The sequence below is a fragment of the Cervus elaphus genome, chromosome 19 (genome assembly GCF_910594005.1).
Source record: "Cervus elaphus chromosome 19, mCerEla1.1, whole genome shotgun sequence".
NCBI lineage: Eukaryota > Metazoa > Chordata > Mammalia > Artiodactyla > Cervidae > Cervus > Cervus elaphus.
Window position 1 is genome coordinate 69,621,652 of NC_057833.1, and position 18,781 is coordinate 69,640,432.

An 18,781-nucleotide genomic window follows, 5' to 3' on the forward strand; every position below is an offset into this window, starting at 1 on the left:
TCTTTTTCATTTCTTCTAGGTCTTTATTAAACATTTCTTGTATCTTTTCAATTTTTGTTTCCAGGCTATTTATCTGTAACTCCATTTTGTTTTCAAGATTTTGGATCATTTTTATTATCATTATTCTAAATTCTTTTTCAGGTAGATTCCCTATCTCCTCCTCTTTTGTTTGACTTGGTGGGCATTTTTCATGTTCCTTTATCTGTTGGGTATTTCTCTGCCTTTTCATCTTGTTTAGATTGCTGTGTCTGGAGTGGGCTTTCTGTATTCTGGAGGTCTGTGGTTCCTTTTTATTGTGGAGGATTTACCCAGTGGGTGGGGTTAGACGATTGGCTTGTCAAGGTTTCCTGGTTAGGGAAGCTTGCGTCAGTGTTCTGGTGCGTGGAACTTGATTTCTTCTCTTTGGAGAGCGATGGAGTGCCCAGTAATGAGTTTTGAGATGGGTCTATGTGTTAGGTGTGACCTTGGGCAGCCTGTATGTTGACGTTCAGGGCTATGTTCCTGCGTTGCTGGAGAATTTGCGTGGTATGTCTTGCTCTAAAACTTATTGGCTCTTGGGTGGTGGTTGGTTTCAGTGTAGGTATGGAGGCTTTTGGACAGTCACTTATTACTTAAAGTTCCATGCAGTCAGGAGTTTTCTGGTGTTCTCAGGTTTTGGGCTTAAGTCTCCTGCCTCTGGATTTCAGTTTTATTCTTCCTGTAGTCTCAGGACTTCTCCAGCTATACAGCCCTGATAAGAAAACTTCTAGGTTAATGGCGAAAAGATTCTCCCCTGTTAGGCATACCCAGAGAGGTTCACAGAGTTACATGAAGAAGAGGAGAGGGAGGAGGGAGATAGAGATGAACAGGAGGAGAAAAAGGGGGACTCAAGAGGAGAGAGACAGATCTACGCAGCTGTCTGTTCCCAGAGTGTTCTCCGTAGCCCAGTCACCTACAAAGATTCACAGAATTGGATTGGGAAGAGAAGGGGAAAGGAGGAAATAGAGGTGTTCTGAGGTAGAAAACAGAGAGTCAAGATTGGGAGAGAATAATCTTCGGTTTAAAAATAGGGCTTCTCTTCAAAAAAAAAAAAAAATAAAAAATAAAAATAGGGCTTCTCTTCTTTTTTTTTTTTTTTTGTAAGGTTATAGTGTGTTGAAAATGAAAATTAAGGAGTAGTAGAGGAGTACTAGAGGACTTTAAAAGAAATAAGAGGAAAAGAAAAATAGAAAATAGAAGAGAAAAAGGAAAGAAAAAGAAAAAAAAGAAGAAAAAAGAAAAAAAAATTTTTTTCCCCCTAATTAAAAAAATCGTAAAAATCTATGAAAATGAAAGTTAAGGAGTAATGGGGGAGTAATAGGGGATTTTAAAGGAAAATAAAAGAGAAAAAATAAAAAAGAAAAAAAAGAAAAAAAAGAAAAAAAAAAAAAGAGAAAAAAATAAAATTATATCTAGGAGTTTCTCTAGAGCTCTTGCGGTCAGTGTGGGTTCGGCTCAGTTTCAGATAGCTCCTCGTTCCAGCTTACACTTCTCGGTATCTACAGGCCCCTTACGGTGTAGTCGGTGTTTTCTAGAGGGATTTTAATCTGTTGCACCAGTCCCTTCTGAAGCGGTTCCCTTTGTTTATTTGACTTCTGTTTGTCGGTCTCTTCAGAGCCTCATTTCCGCCCTGACACAGGCGGGCGGAGGTGGACTCATTCAGGTAGCTAGTTCAGTAGCTGTGCGGGGAGGGGCTGACGCTGCGGGGATGGGCTGGCGCTGCAGGGAGGGGCTGGCGCTGTGAGGGCGGGCTTGCGCCGCGGGGACGGGCTGGCGCTGCCGGGAGGGGCTGACCCCGCTTTCTCCGTCTGAGCTGCTCAGGCTCCCGGCTGTTCTATATGGAGCGCGCCCCGCGCTGCGCGAGGTTCCAGCCCTCGGGTGTTACACAAAAGCGCGGAAGGAAAAGCTGCGCCTGCTCTCTGTGCCTTCCCCGTCAGAGCGGTCCAGGCAGCCAGGGGCTTGGTGGGCGCGCCCCCTCCCTTCCGCGGACCCAGTCTCAGTTTCCGCTGGCGCCAGTCGGGTGCACGTGCCTTCCTCCCTCCGCGTCCCCAGCCCCAGTCCCCGCCCGCGCCCGTCGGGTGCCTGCGCCCTGTGTCTCGCAGCGACCTTCCCCTCCCCCCAGCCTCCTGCCTCCGGCGGGGCTGGGCCAGTCCGCAGCCTGCGAGCTCTTCTCTGGACTTTCTTGGTCTCTCTGTTCTGCGAACGGCCGGCAGTGTGTTCGGGCCGGTTAATGTACTCTCTCTCTTTTGGTCTCCCACAGTTCAAGTTGGCAACTCACAGAAGCTCCCTCCGATTGTCCTCAGGGCACTCAGGCCCGGACCCTACCCCAAGCAATGCCGCCCAAGACTCCCTTCCCGGGACGAATCTCCGTCCTCAGCTCTTTTGTCTCACTTTTTATCTTTTATATTTTGTCCTACCTCCTTTCGAAGACAATGGGCTGCTTTTCTGGGCGCCTGATGACCTCAGCTAGCGATCAGAAGTTGTTCTGTAAAGTTTGCTCTGCGTTCAGTTATTCTTTCGATGAATTTGTAGGAGAGAAAGTGGTCTCCCCGTCCTACTCCTCCGCCATCTTGGCTCCTCCCCCTGCATTCCTCTTTAAGATGAGACTGACAAACACTGAGTATTTACAACCCAATAAGCTAAACAAACTAGTCAAAGTCTGTAAAGCCACTGCTTAGAGAACTAACTGCAGGAAATCATAAAGTACACCTATTGTGCGAAGTGATGTTAGACCATAAACTGTACTAAGTATTAATCACTGAAATTCAATGAAATCATTGGTTTCATTTCAGTCTTTCTTTTCTTTTTCTATCTCTATTCTTTAAAATTTAGTTAAAGATGCCTCTGAAAAGTCTCAGAGCCCAGAGGCCCGTTTCTTCTTCTCTGATTTTAGGTTAAAGCTGGAAAGAACCCTGGAGAGCAGATAGAAACCACTTACCTTGTTGACGGTTCTTGAGCAGAAGTGATTTTTATATAGTACGACTGATTAGCCTACATGCAGGTTTCGACACGCTTGATCATTCATACCTGGGAAAAACCTCTGCTCTCCCGTCCCAGGTCTGAGAAGAGCTAGCCTGCCAGCCCAAAATGACCTTCACACCAGACCTCAGACTTCCTTCCTAAGTGAAGAGGTGGCCTTGGACACCTTCAGATGGATGGTCTGTTTTTCTCTCCTACTACCTTGGATGCACCTGAATTGCTTTCTCCAGCAAAAGAACCAAGAATCAGCTATATTTATTGGAACATGGGTTGCTAGTATTTTCCTTTTTAATATAAAAAAGAAATCATATATTTTTCAGTGAAAACAACAAACCTACTACTTAGCATTTCAAAGTGCTGGTTCATCTGATCCGGAAATTTTAGGAGGCCCCACAAAGTACCTCCCCCAGCTTTAGAACCTGGTGAAACCACCCTGTCAGTCTGAGTGCCTTGACTGCGGCCCCAGGGCGGCAGGGAGGTCCTGGCTGCCCCTTCCCTCCCCCTGGGCCCAGGGTCCCCGGGACGCAGGGCCGACCTGGCCCCCGCGCAGTGTACTCACCCTCCGAGTTCTCCCGCGTGAGGCAGTGGATGGCGGTCCGCTGGGTCTTGGGCTGCAGCAGGAGCAGGAGCACGGGCTCCAGGATGCGGGCCGCGTCGCCCAGGGAGAGCGCCCGCACCAGCCAGCCCTGGGCGGCGGCCCCGATGGCCCCGTCCGAGCTGCCCAGGCTGTCCAGCACCACGAACAGGGACCTGACGTGGGTCGGGGGGGATTGCAGATGCGCACTGTCAGGGCGCTCAGGACACCCTCGGAGAGCTCCACCCGGGGGGCTGGACTTGTGGGCCCAGGCAGACGAGGACCACAAGGTCAACCCTGCTTCCAGCTAGGGTCACTGTTGCTGTTTTGTTGTTGAGTTGCTAAGTCAGGGGAGCTTTTAAAAATCCTGATGCCCAGGTCTCCTCACAAATGGGGGAGTGGGGTGGGATGCATTAGGACCAGCTGGCATCTCTCCAAGGCTGCATGTCTGACCCCACATTTGGGCTCCAGGAACACGGTAAAAGCGAAAGTGAAGTTGCTCAGTTGTGTCCGACTCCTTGTGACCCCACGGACTGTAGCCCACCAGGCTCCTCCGTCCATGGGATTTTCCAGGCAAGAATACTGGAGTGGGTTGCCTTTTCCTTCTCCAGGGGATCTTCCCTACCCAGGGATCGAACCCAAGTCTCCCGCCTTGCAGGCAGACGCTTTACCGTCTGAGCCATCAGGGAAGCTTACAAGAGACAAGGTAAGGGATTTTTAAACACCAGTGTAGAACAGAGCATGCCTGTAATAAAATGCATGGTTCTGGGCATGGGATTGAGGACATCGCAGCTGCACACACTCAGTGTGGCCGCCACCCCAGTTAAGATCCATGTGTGTGCGTGAGCGCTCCGTTGTGTCCGACTCTTTGCAACCCCATGGATGGTAGCCCGCCAGGCCCCTCTGTCTATGGGATTTCCCAGGCAAGAATACTGGAGTGGGTTGCCTTGTCCTTCTTCAGGGGATCTTCCCAACCCAGGGATCGAACCTGCATCTCCTGCACTGACTGGCAGGTGGATTCTTTACCACTGAGCCACCGGGGAAGCCTGGCCAAGATTTACCCCTCCTCATCTTCCTACCAAGCCCCCTTGGGGGGCTTGTTCTGCCTGCTCCTCAGGCAACTCTGAGGCACGCAGGGCTTCCTCCTTCCATAATCAAGGTAAGAAACCCCCTACCAGTTATTCACACCTGTCTGGCCTGAATTCACTGAGGGGATCCCAGGAATCCTTGCTCCACATCAAGAACACCGGGGCTGGGGGGCTTGGTTTCCACGTCATGCATCTCCCCGAGCCCAGCCTGGCACGCTGACCCAGCACCTCCCCAAAGTGTCCTTTTCCTTTAAGGGTTATTAAAAAAAAAAAAAAAAAGAAGCCCCCATCACCTGTCAAAGGAGCGATTGTGAGACGTCACTCTGCTGCCCTGGATCTCTCTGGTCAGGTGCCAGATGACAGAAAATCGAAAGAGAGCTTCCAACCTGGTTCCCTTGAACAGGAGAGAAAACGGGAGTGAGGCGCCTGGTTTCTGTCTTAACAGAACGTGTTCTCGGGGCAGCGAGCCCCATTTAAATGACAGACGAGAACTCAGCAGAAAGACGGCAGGCAGGGCAGACGTGCCCCAGTTAAGGGGCCTGGTGTCCGACAGGGCAGGGAGGAGGAGGACCCTGCTCCTCACCCTCCTTGCTGCGGACGCGCTCTCGGGGCAGTCCGTGCTCCAGACTCCATGACCACTGGAGTCCAGGGCCACGGCCAGGCCTGCGACTGGAGAAGAATACAGGGCGTGGCCTCCTCGTGGCCCCTGGCAGTGCCGTCCCCAGCCTCTTTGGCACCAGTTTCACGGAAGACAACTTTATTCCATGAACTGGGGTTGGGGGATGGTTTCGGAATGATTCCATGCTCATTGACAGTTATTGTGCCCTTCATTTCTCATTTAATACCACCGCTGATGTCACAGGATGTTCCCATCTGCAGCCCAGAGACTGGGGACCCCCGGCTTAGAGGACAGGACCTGATGGCAGTGCAGAGCCAGGGCTCCGGGGGTGACATGGTCTCTGCAGCTGCCTGCTTCACCCAGAGCTCTGGGGGCCCTGCAAGTATCACGGGAGCCTGGGCGGATGTCCCTGGTAAGCTTTAATACGACACACGGGGTGGCTCACGCTTCTGTAGGCCTTCCGGTCCTGAAATTACTTATCTATTAAAATGCTGCTGAGGCAACACGCCTGTCCGTTAAACAGGATGTCCACTGCGCCCCAGAATGACTCCTGTCGGATACAGGTGAGTCTGCCTGAGGGCCTCCTTGATAGCTCAGATGGTAAAGAATCCGCCTGCAATGCGGGAGACCCAGGTTCGATCCCTGAGTCGGGAAGATCCCCTGCAGGAGGGCATGGCAACCCACTCCAGTATTCTTGCCCGGGAAATCCTCATGGCCAGAGGAGCCTGGCGGGCTACAGTCTGTAGGGTCGCAAAGAGTTGGACACGACTGAATGACTAACACATGCCGCCATGTGACACCTGGGCGGGGGGCGGGGTGTCAGGACTGGGGTCAGACGGGGATCATCGGCTGCAGGGAGTCACCTTGTCGGGGTTCAGGAGGGCGTGGCAGATGATGTCCTCGCAGACGTTGGCCGTGGGGGCCAAGCAGTGCAGCCGGTAGAACAACTCCACGCACGTGACGTGATGCTCCCGGGTCTCCTTGTTCAGCTGATTCCAAAGCACACGAGCCACCCTCTGGACGGAGCGGAGACAGCGTCAACACCGGCAAGTCCTGCCCCTTTCCTCCTTTGGCAGGCTGGTCCGGCCCCCAGCTGCCGGTTCCTGCCTACTTTTGCTATGTGAGCATCCTTAATACACAAAGAACCACCACCGCCAGGCGAAATGAACCACATCACAGGCCCCTCAGGAGCCATCAGGCGAGGGTAATGGCACAGGTGAAATGTGGGGATCGGCCACCTGGGACACTGCAGGTCTAGCCCGGATCTCCACGTTCAGAGGGGAATCACCTGGCAGCAAGCACCTGTCGATGATGGAGACATCCCCTCAACTAGCACACGCCAAAGCTCCCTATGCGCTGGCGCTGGGGTGCCAGGGTCGCACCCTCTAGGAAGTTTGGGGGCGATCTGTGGTGGTCGCTGTCCTGGGGTAGACACCCTAGCACCCTACCACTGGTGGTTGGCTCAATTTGGTGTTCAGCTTTAATCCCACAAATTTGCTTGTTCCCATTTCTATGCTCAATGCTGTAGTAGAGGCCTGGCTCATCTTCAGGGCCCAAACTGTATCCCAGGATCAAGTCCTTGGGGGGTCATGGAAAAAGATGATGTCTGACAGATTATAATGTTTTAGAGACCTTGTAGATCAAAGAACTTCTTTTGACTCATTTATTTCTGAGCTTCCCTGGTGGCTCAGACGGTAAGGAAATCACCTACAGTGCAGGAGACATGGGTTCCATCTCTGGGTTGGGAAGATGCCCTGGAGAAGGAAATGGTTACCCATGCCAGTGTTCTCACCTGGACAGAGGTGAGACTGTCATCAGTTTCAGATAACAGAGGTGAGACTCTGCCATCCCATGGACAGAGGAGCCTGGAGGGCTACAGTGCATGGGGTCGCAAAGAGTCGGACACAACTGAGCGACTAACACATTTCTGTTTGATAAAACTCTTCTTTGCACAGATCAAATTAATCACTGATTGGCCTAAGCCCCTAACCATTATTTATTTTTTACTTAAGGAAATGTGATTTCCAGTTATCAAGTTACACGTAAACTTCGTACAAAAAACTTCTGTCAACTACAAATTGACACTTGCCAAGAGCATTGCCTGCGACAGAACAACAAGGGCATTTGCCATCTGCCTCTCCGGAGACTGAGCCCTGTGCTACTGCAGCTGCTGACCTTCAGGAGTTCAGGGTGGAGGGGGGAACTCTGTGCTCCAGGGAATCTGGTGGGACAGGTCTTTAGATAGTTAGATATTTTCAAGAACTGACTTCAGGATCCCCACCTTTGCATCTCTTCACATCTAGAAAGGGCTTTCCCTGATAGCTCAGCTGGTAAAGAATCCACTTGCAATGCAGGAGACCCCGGTTTGATTCCTGGTTTGGGAAGATCCGCTGGAGAAGAGATAGGCTACCCACTCCAGTATTCTTGGGCTTCCCTTGGGGCTCAGCTGGTAAAGAATCCGCCTGCAATGTGGGAGACCTGGGTTCAATCCCTGGGTTGGGAAGATCCCCTGGAAAAGGGAAAGGCTACCTACTCCAGTACTCTAGCCTGGAGAATTCCATGGACTCTATAGTACATGAGGTCGCAAAGAATTGGACGTGACTTTCACTTTCATATCTAGAAAAGCACTAAATCCCTTCATGGTTACATCAGCTCCTCCTGACTAGCAGAAAATCTCTTATAAAGTAAGCACTTCATTGCACTAAACTCCTCCTTTGCCGGAATCTTATATATTGACCTTCTAGGAAGGACTGATGCTAAAGCTGAAACTCCAATACTTTGGCCATGTGATGCAAAGGACTGACTGCTTGGAAAAGACCCTGATGCTGAGAAAGATTGAAGGTGGGAGGAGAAGGGGACGACAGAGGATGAAATTGTTGGATGGCATCACTGACTCTATGGACATGAGTTTGAGTAAGCTCCGGGAGTTGGTGATGGGCAGGGAGGCCTGGGGTGCTGCAGTCCATGGGGTCACAAAGAGTCGGACACGACTGAGCGACTGAACTGAACTGAAGGTTTAATATAAACTAAATATTGTTATACCTTTTACAAGTTTGTCAGCAAGAAAAGAACCACGAGTGAAGAAACTTCTGAAAAATGTAAATGAGATATGAGCCTTTAGATAAACTTTATTAAGAATAATTATGCTTCAGGAATGTCTAAAACAGTCTCTCCAGATAGGAGTAACTTGTATGTCTAGGGTTTGTGCTAAACTAAGTGATGAAAGTTTATTGAATAGCTAAGATGGTTGGATGGCATCACCGACTCAATGGACATGGGTTTGGGTGGACTCTGGGAGTTGGTGATGGACAGGGAGGCCTGGTGTGCTACAGTCCATGGGGTCGCAAAGAGTCGGACACGACTGAATGACTTAACTGAACTGAAGTCATTTCCAGATAAAATAAAGCAGTCCCTTTGCCTTCAGTCCCTAGGGCAAATTTATGTGTAAGATGCTCCATCTGGAAGGTTTAAAGTTTTTTTGGAGGGTTTTTGAGACTTGATCACAAAAAACACGCCTGCCCATTCATCATCTTTGCCTTCTCAGTCCCTATGCCCTGGACATTTTCTTAGTGGCTGGCAATCTGCCATTACTACTTTGCAAGGGCAGGGCACTCTTGGGACATCTGACCTTACTCTTGTTGGCACTGTAGGCAGAATGAACGTTGGTATGTAAGCTGTTCCATGGGAACAAGAAAAAGGCTAGAGGATCTGGAACCAGCCCGAGGCCTGGAGTCTGAGAACCTGGGGCGCACCCTGGCTGTCTGTATAGGTTACTTTACCATCTCTAGTTCCAGCATCTCAATGTGGGTAGGCTTCAGCCCTGCCTCGTTCTTGAGAACCTGGTAACATTAATATATAACGTATGCTCCAGTGCTTGGCAAGTAGTACATGCTCAGGTACGTACTAAATCTGAATCAAAATAAAAATCAAGGCTTCAGAAAGAACTCATAAAAGCATACCCAAACAAGAGCAAAGTACTGAGTGCTATCATTTTTTTCTATTAATAGCCTTCCAAGAATTCATGGATGAAATTTTTTCTTCTTTTTTCCTCTCTGTGCCTATGATGGAGCTATGCCAAACTCTGTGATGTATGCAGGACCAGGAAAAAAGATCTGCCCAGTTGCTGTGGTTCCAAGTTTTACAGAGTCAAGATCTATACTGTTACTCAACTTTGGTAGGAAGGAAGACAGGGAGAACGAGGGGCAAAAGCTGAAGAACGACTAAATCCAGGATCTGCCAGGACCCAACATCATAAGTGGGGCTAGACTGAACAAACCATGGACCCTCTCCCAGTGAAAATTATAGAAAAAGAAAACAGCCAGCCATTTAGAGTTGCTGGACATTATCCTAAGGGCATTCAAGAAATGAGGAAAAACTCAAGAGAATCTACGAAAATTCCAGCACAAGAAGCAACAAGTCTATGGCACTTCAACTACAACCCTCCCACCTCTCCATCCAGCTTGACTTGATAGCGGGTGGCCGGGAAGATGGGCCTCCCCGCTCCCAGCTCCCCAGCTAATAAGGCTTCTGCATCTCCCTGGGAGGAACAGGCCTCCAGTATTTTACTCCTCTGCCCTGGCTCTTGGGTGGAGGCTCTATCCAAGCATAGCAGGCTAAGAACACGAGGGTCTGGATCATTCATGAGGAGAGAAAAAGACGCACACCCAGATGACCAGAGGCTACCACCCCGCCCAGCACCCCGCCAGGAAATCACACCAAGAGAAGCAGACAACTGACCCAGTTACAGCTCTTCCTGCACAACAGATTCAGAGATTTTGCCCAGGGGGACAGGCAGGTCACAAAACAGAGCTGCACAGCTCTCTGTAAGGGGACAGAGTGTAGGATAAGGTCAAGCCTGGGAGTGCTCTCAGAAATAACAAGAGATTTTAATGGTGAGTAATTAAGAGGAGGCTGTGAGCTCCATGATAGCAACAAGCTACACCACAAGCCAGCTCATTTACCAGAAATAAAAAGGGACACATCTTATCTTAATATCTTATTAAAGTCGCTCAGTCCTGTCTGATTCTTTGCAACTGCATGGACTATACAGTTCATGGAATTCTCCAGGCCAGAATACTGGAGTGGGTAGCCTTTCCCTTCTCCAAGGGATCTTCCCAACCCAGGGATTGAACCCAGGTCTCCCACATTGCAGGCGGATTCTTTACCAGCTGAGCCCCAAGGGAAGCCCAAGAACACTGGAGGGGGTATCCTATCACTTCCCCAGTGGGTTTTCCCAACCCAGGAATTGAACCAGGTCTCCTGCATTGCAGACAGATGCTTTACCAACTGAGCTAACAGGGGACACAGAGAGCTAGGAAAAATCCTCCTATGTCAAAACAAATCTCTAAGACTGGCCTCAAAAAACTACTTGAGACAGGGACCTCTCTGAGGGCCCAGGGGTTAAGAATCTGCCTTCCAATGCAGGGGGTGTGGGTTCACCCCTGGGTAGGGAAGTAAGATCCCACATGCCACAGGGCAAGTCAGCCTGCACACTGCAAACAGAAGCCCACACATCACAACAGAGATCCTGCATGCCACAACTAAGACCCAACACAGCCCAAAAGATAATAGATACACACACACAAATAAACAAACATTAAAAGAAAAAACCTACCTCAGTCAAGAGTATAAACTGGATCAGGCTGTGGAGTAATTTGTGCCCTGGGGCATTGCTAAAAATAATAGAGCCATCATCCAGTGATTAGTGGAGCCTAATATCTGGGTGTGATACCCACAGAGTTTAACAGAAATCAGGGAAAGTCAATGAAAATCTTGCTAAAATCACCATCATCTCAAGAGTGGCTGCGCATTCCTAAGGTGGCAGCCTCCAAGGAGCAGCAGCAAATGCCTCACCCTGCAGGGGAAACAAACTAAACAGTCAAGTCACTAAACAAACAAGAGAGACAACAACAAGTCACTGGTGGAGTTGGAAGGAGGTGCCAGAATACAAAGCCTTCAATAAAGGTTACAAGACAGGGCAAAGATACAAGAAAATATGACCCACGCGCAGGGATTAGAGAAGCAGACAGTACAAGCCAAGAGAGGAACCAGATTTAACAAAGACTTCAAAGGAGCCATTATAAATGTGTTTGAATAACTAAAGGAAACCATGTTCAAAGAAGAAAAAAAAATATGACAATGCCTCATCAGATAGATGATAACAATAAGTCAGAAATTATTACAAAAAGGAAACTCTGGAGTTGAAAGTACAATAACAAATGAAAAATTCACTAGAGGGGGCTCAACAATTTACTTGAACTAGCAGAAGAGTCAATGAAAAAGACTGATAAAAATCATGAAATCTGAAGTATATAGGAAAAAAAAAAAGAAAAATGAATAAAGCCTTAGAGAAACGTGCAGAACACCATTAAGGGCACCAGCATACACGTAAGTGGAGTGCGGGGCCAGGAAAAAGAAATGAGCAGGAAAAATATTTAAAGAAATGAGAGCTGAAAACTTGCCAAATTTGATGAAAAATCTCAATCTACATATCCAAGAAGCTCAATGTATTCCAAGAAGGATAAATACAAAGAGATCCACACCCAGAGACATCCTAGTGGAATGATAAAGGACAGAGAAAATCTTGAAAGTAACAAGAGAAAATTGATTTGATAATTTACAAGCAAACCCCCGTAAGGTAACAGCCAACTTTTCATCAGAAACAAGGGAAGTCAGAAGACTGGTGGATGACATATTCAAACAATTAATTCAAATGCAGGTTCACTCAAACATTTAGCTGAGCATTTGTTATGGATTATTAAACAAGTGCTGCTTTAAATATTTTATAATCAAGTGTATGTGGAAAAGATTAAAATGGGCTTATTCTTATATTCAATGTGTTGAAAGACAAAAAAAAAACAAAAAAACCAACATCTTATATCCCATAAATCTATCTTATATAAAAGAAAGAAAAATAAAGACATTTCCAGATAAAGAAAATCTAGCAGCCCTACTTTACAAGACTAATGTAAAAGTTCTTCAGGGTGAAAATAATTGACCCCAGACAGTTATCTGAACCCATACAAAAAGCAAAGAGCATCAGAAAAAGTAATTATGTAATTACAAAGAGACAGCATGAATGCATATTCCTTCTCTTCTCTTCTTACAAATAATTTTAAAAACCAGTTGCATAAAACAATAGGTGCACATTGCACTGCTGGTCCCATCACTTCTGGGAATGTATTTTACAACAGTACAAGCGAAGGTGGACTGGAGTAAAGAAACAGTACCAGATGTACACTTGAACCCACAAGTGAAGAGAGCCAGATGGGGGACACGCAACAACAGACTCGTTCAAAATCTGGAAAGGACTATCTCAAGGCTATATATTGTCAACTTGCTTATTTAACTTACATGCAGAGTGTGAAAGTGTCAGTTGCTAGGTCATGTCTGACTCTCTGCAATCCCATGGACTGTAGCCTGCCAGGCTCCTCTGTCCACAAAATTCTCTAGGCAAGAATACTGGAGTGCGCTGTCATGCCTTCCTCCAGGGGATCTTCCCAACCAAGGGATTAAACCTGGGTCTCCTGCATTTCAGGCAGATTCTTTACCATCTTAGCCATCTGAGAAGCCCTATATGCAGAGCACATCATATAAAATGGCAGGCTGGATGAACCTTAAGATGGAATGAAGATTTCTGGGAGAAATATCAATAACCTCAGATATGCAGATGATACCACCCTTATGGCAGAAAGAGAAGAGGAATTAAAGAGCCTCCTGATGAAGGTGAAAAAGAGTGAAAAAGATGGCTTAAAATTCAACATTCAAAAAACGAAGATCATGGCATCCGGTCCCATCACTTCATGGCAAACAGATGGGGAAACAATGCAAACAGTGACAGACTTTATTTTCTCGGGCTTCAAAATCATTGCAGATGGTGACTGCAGCCATGAAATTAAAAGATGTTTGCTCCTTGGAAGAAAAGCATACTAGAAAGCAGAGACAAAGGTCTGTCTACTCAGAATTATGGTTTTTCCAGTAGTCATGTATGGATGTGAGAGTTGGACTATAAATATAGAAAGCTGAGCACTGAAGAATTGATGCCTTTGAACTGTGGTGTTGGAGAAGACTCTTGAGAGTCCCTTGGACTGCAAGGAGATCCAACCACTCCATCCTAAAGGAGATCAGTCCTGGGTGTTCATTGGAAGGACTGATGCTGAAGCTGAAGCTCCACTACTTTGGCCACCTGATCCGAAGCACCGACTCACTGGAAAAGACCCTGATGCTAGGAAAGACTGAAGGCAGGAGGAGAAGGGGATGACAGAGGATGAGATGGTTGAATGGCATCATCAATTCAGTGGACACAAGTTTGAGCAAATTCCAGGAGATTGTGAAGGACAGGGAAGCCTGGCATGCTGCAATCCATGCGATCACAAAGAGTCGGACACAACTAAGCAACTGAACAACCAAACTCTACGAATATATACTTGTTTTCCTTTCCTTTACCAAGTTCTTAAAATATCATAAGATTATACAACCACATCTTGTTCAGTTTATAACATACCTAGATGTACTATGCATAATAACAACAGCACAAGAAAGGGAAGAGGAACAGAGCTATTCAAGAGGTGAAAAAGGGTTAGTCAGTCAGTCATGTCTGACTCTTTGCAACCCCATGGACTGCAGCCTGCCAGGCATGTTTCTACAACTCTTTCCGGTGCCCTTTTAAGGCTGACACAGTGCCATAAGAGGCTAACACAGGAGGGTAAAGAAAGTCTCCATAAAACCCAGAGAAGAGATTTTTAGAACTCTTCTCTGGATCCTGTCTGGAGTCACAACTGAACCAGAAGATTTTAAGTCTTAGCACTTACTAGTATGTGTGTAGTTAATACCAAAGTCATTAAATTTAAACTTGACCTTCAATAAATAAATAAATAAATAAAAAACTCTAAAAATACATTGAAAAAAAATCATTAAGGGGATTAAAACATTACACTGGAAAAGAGCACTTAATGAAAAAGAAAATAAAAAGGGGGAAACAGGTGGGAAAAAAAAAGAAATCACATATAGAAAACAAGGAAAATGACATATTTCTATGAATATAGTAAAAACTACTGAATTGTGTACTTGAAATGGGTGAGTTATATCTAAATAATACTGTTAACAACAACAAAAAAAGGAACTTCCCTGGTGCTCCAGTGGCTAAGCCTCCACACTCCCAAAGCAGGGGGGCCCCAGGTTTGATCCCTGGTTAGGAAAGTAGATCCTATATGCGGCAACTAAGACCTGGCACAGCCAGATAAATTAAAAAAAAGGGGGGGGGGAGGGCAGAACCAAGCTGGAGATGGCTTCAGCTACATGACTTGCTTGAGGAGGGTTCAACCCAATAGGTAAAAAGCCAGCCCACTTCAATAGCCGTTCAAAGGATGGGCTGTCAAGTCCTCAAAGGAGAGTTTACTTCCCGCACCTCACATAAAGCATCGAGAATCTCTCTTCCTCAGGGTCTCCAAGTTTGCAGGGCATTTGGCGCCCGTCCTCCCCTCAGGGGAAACGTGTTCCCCCTAGAGGCCCTGGTGAATGACCCTGTCCCTGTCTACACCACGTGACCACTCTGCCCTGGCCTGGGTCACTGTTGTGGTGGACTGGACAGCAGAAGCCGCCTGACCCAGGCGTGCCCTGCTGACTGCCTATTTAAGAGCCTTGACAGGCTAGCTCAGAACTGTGAAAAAGAGATGCCAGTGTCATTAGCTCTGACAACCAGGCTTGAGGGTCCTGAGGCTGACTGAAGGTCAAGTGACAAGCAGGTTAGGTCCTGGCTGGCAGGGAGATGTGGAGAGGAAGCAGCCTTGGGCTCTGACAGCTCCCCAGGTGAAGCCCGTGAGAGCCAGCGGCATTCCACTCCCAACCCTGGCCTTGGACGGGCTCCATCTTTATAACCTCAGTTTTTTTTTTTTTTTTCATGAGCTAGCTGGAATAGCTTTCAGCTTCTTGCAGTTGATTGAGCCCTATAATACCTTATTTTCTTACTCGGTCCCCAAGGAAGATGGACAACAGCTGCTCACCATCTTCAGCAATAATCTTTCTCACATTTGACAAGTACTAAGCTTTCCTAAGAGGAAGAGATGGTTGGAGGGCATCACCGACTTAATGGAGATGAATTAGAGCAAGCTCTTAGCAGAGACATTACTTTGCCAACAAACGTCCATCTAGTCAAAGCTATGGTTTTTCCAGGAGTCATGTATGGACGTGAGAGTTGGACTATAAAGAAAGATGAGTGCTGAAGAATTGATGCTTTTGAACTGTGGTGTTGGAGAAGACTCTTGAGAGTCCCTTGGGCTGCAAGGAGATCCAACCAGTCCATCCTAAAGGAAATCAGTCCTGAATGTTCATTGGAAGAACTGATGTTGAAGCTGAAACTCCAATACTTTGGCCACCTGATGCGAAGAACTGACTCATTGGAAAAGACCCTGGTGCTGGGAAAGATTGAAGGCAGGAGGAGAAAGGGATGACAGAGGATGAGATGGTTGGATGGCATCACTGACTCAATGGACATGAGTTTGAGTAAACTCTGGGAGATGGCGATGAACAGGGAGGCCGGGTGTGCTGCAGTCCATGGGATCACAAAGAGTCGGACATGACTGAACAACTGAAGTTTTCTTTGAGGCTAAATAACCTCAAAGCCTCAAATCTCACAAAGTGGGACAGAGTTTCTTTTTCTGTGTATTTAGATAAGTTAGCAATTCTTACTTATGGAGTAAGTCAGCCTAAAACTGAACACAAATATTACTGAACACTTGCTGCGGGGCCAGAAACTGCCAGGAGCTGGGGTTGCTGCTAAGTCTCTTCAATTGTGTCCGACTCTGTGTGACCCCATAGACGGCAGCCCACCAGGCTCCCCCGTCCCTGGGATTCTCCAGGCAAGAACACTGGAGTGGGTTGCCATTTCCTTCTCCAGTGCATGAAAGTGAAAAGTGAAAGTGAAGTCGCTCAGTTGTGTCCGACTCTTAGCGACCTCATGGACTGCAGCCTACCAGGCTCCTCCGCCCATGGGATTTTCCAGGCAAGAGTACTGGAGTGGGGTGCCATTGCCTTCTCCGAGGAGCTGGGGTTAGAGACAGACAAAGCAGGCCCAGGTCTCCAGCCACCTGCTCTGGCTGCTACCCAAGGCACCATATTCTTTGTCATCACGACCAAAACCTTAGGCCTTCCCAGGTGGCGCAGTGGTAAAGAATCCGCCTGTCAATGCTGGAGATGCAAAACATAACAGGTTCAATCCCTGGGTTGGGAAGATCCCCTGGAGAAGGAAATGGAAACCCATTCCAGGCTTCTTGCCTGGACAGCTCCATGGACAGAGGAGCCTGGTGGGCTACAGTCCATGGAGTCACAAAGAGTCAGACATGACTGAGCAACTGAATGCATACACGCACACACACACACATCCACCCACCCCACCCCCAAAACTTCAGGGACAGCTTCAAAGAAAGAGTCTATGAAGAAGGTCTCAGGGTCCCAGCCTTCCTCTTCCTGGTGGGAAATACCTGATAGAAGTCTGTTTTCTCTGCAATGACTTTCCGTATTCCTGGAGCTATGGGAGGAACTGTCACCATCTGCAGCTTGCCGAAAAATGGGTTGTGTCCGGAGCTTTTATAGCGTTTCATCTTGTCTTCGATGACGAGGGCAAGGGACTGGGAGTGGTTGATCACTTCGAGCAGGGTGGAGATGGCCACGTTCTGGAGGTAGCAATCAGTCACACAACAGCTGATGGTCATCAGGGACTTCAGCCAAGGTGGAAAACCAGAATCGCCCGCTCCTGAAAGGATGACAACCAAAGAGGATGGAGACACACAAAAACCTCTCAAGACTGGCTCACCAGCCTGCAGCCTCTAAGACCTTCCGATCCGGGAGGCCACCTGCATAGCAGTGTGATAACCTCCCGGTGGTGACACACTCCACTGTCCCCATTCAGGGCCAGGGGGCCGATGAGACCAAAGTCATGAGCTAACAGACTGTTCAAGTTCTGCAAATGTCACTCTTGGGGCTTTGAGATGATTTAAAACATGCTTCTCTTGTTTAAAAATTTTGTCAATGATGGGACTTTCCCTATGGTCCAGTGGTTGAGAATCTGCCTGCCAGTGCAGGGGACACGGGTTGGATCCCTGGTCTGGGAAGATCCCACACGCCTTGAGGCAACTAAACCTATACCCTACAATGACCGAAGCCTTCGCACCCTAGAGTCTGTGCTCTGCAACAAGAGACGCCACTGCAACGAGAAGCCGGCACGCCACATCTAGAGGGTAGCCCCTGCTCACCGCAACTAGAGAAAGCCCTTGTGCAGCAATGAAGGGTCCATGCACCACAACAAAGACCCAGTACAGCCACACACAGACACAAAATGTAAACACAGTAAAATTTGAATGAAAATACTTGTAAAATTTACATATAGTAAAAGTTACACTTGTTGGTGCAGAGCTCGAAACGTGTTTTCAGAGTTCTGTTGGTGATAGGGCACATGGCATGAGCTTTACAAGAGGCTAAAAATATACTGAAGATATCAATTCTAAATGCATTTCTTCCAAGTATACTGTCATCTGCAGCTCTGAAGTCAAGAGACACATTGCATGGAACGTTTAATAAAGGTGATGATGAGAGGGGAAATGTTCACCCTCAGCTCCTACCAACTTAATCACTCTTCTTTTCTTACACCTTCCCCTTGATCCTTTTTTCTTTAAAGTGTTCACTGCCTGCAATGGACTCAACTGCATGTGCCCAAAATTCACATGCGAATGCCCCAGCTCCCCAGAGTAACAGTATTTGGAGGGGGTGCCTGGGTCTAGATGAGGTCCTGAGGGGTGGCCGATATGATGGGATTGGAGCCCTTATTAGAAGACACCAGAAAGGCCCCCTACACACCCCCACACACGTCCCAGGATGTGAACATGTGGTGAGAAGGTGGCAGTCTGTAACACAGGGACGAGTTCTCACCAGACACTGACCATGCTGGCTCCCTGATCTCGAACTTCTAGACCCAGAACTGTGAGAAAACACATTTCTGTGGTTTAAGCGTCCCCCAACCTATGGTATTTTGTTGTGGCAGCCTGGGCTTAACGTGCTGCTGGTAACAGTTTAAACTGCGTCCTCATAGAAATTCTTATGTTGAAGTTTATAAACCCCTAGGACCTCAGAACGACCCTCTTGGGAAACTGGTCGCAGATGTAATGACTTAAAAGAGGCCCTGGTAGAGAAGGAGTGGGTGTGCCTCTAAGCCAATATAACGGGTGCCCTGAGTGCATGCGTGCTAAGTCGCTTCAGCCGTGTCCGACTCTGCAACTCTACGGACTGCAGTCCACCAGGCTCCTCTGCCCATGGGATTCTCCAGGCAAGAAGGCTGGAGTGGGTTGCCATGCTCTTCTCCAGGGGATCTTTCTGACCCAGGAATCGAACCCATGTTTCCTACGTCTCCTGCATTGGCAGGCGGGTTCTTTACCACTAGCACCACCTGGGAAGCCGAATGGGTACCTTAGAGAAGGGAGACCGGAATACGGACACGTACAAGGGAAGAATGTC

The 18,781-nt window shown here is 47.9% G+C and overlaps 1 protein-coding gene and 1 non-coding gene across 7 annotated transcripts in view; one reads left to right on the top strand and one right to left on the bottom strand.

Moving 5' to 3' along the window:
- Nucleotides 1-18,781, bottom strand: part of DOP1B (DOP1 leucine zipper like protein B) — a 133,396-nt gene that overhangs the window by 47,763 nt on the left and 66,852 nt on the right. For all 6 annotated transcript variants that reach the window (XR_006335279.1, XM_043874270.1, XM_043874269.1 and 3 more), the window contains 4 exons: nt 16,756-17,027; nt 6,142-6,294; nt 4,953-5,053; nt 3,557-3,747 (listed from right to left, as the gene is read on the bottom strand). Coding sequence is in view for 5 of the 6 variants with exons in the window: in XM_043874270.1 (XP_043730205.1) it covers nt 3,557-3,747; nt 4,953-5,053; nt 6,142-6,294; nt 16,756-17,027 (717 nt within the window). In the remaining variant the exon portion in view is untranslated. The remainder of the gene's footprint in view (nt 1-3,556; nt 3,748-4,952; nt 5,054-6,141; nt 6,295-16,755; nt 17,028-18,781) is intronic.
- On the top strand, nt 13,935-14,057 carry LOC122676272. Its single transcript, XR_006335541.1, has one exon. It is a non-coding gene; the product is annotated as a small nucleolar RNA SNORA26 (small nucleolar RNA).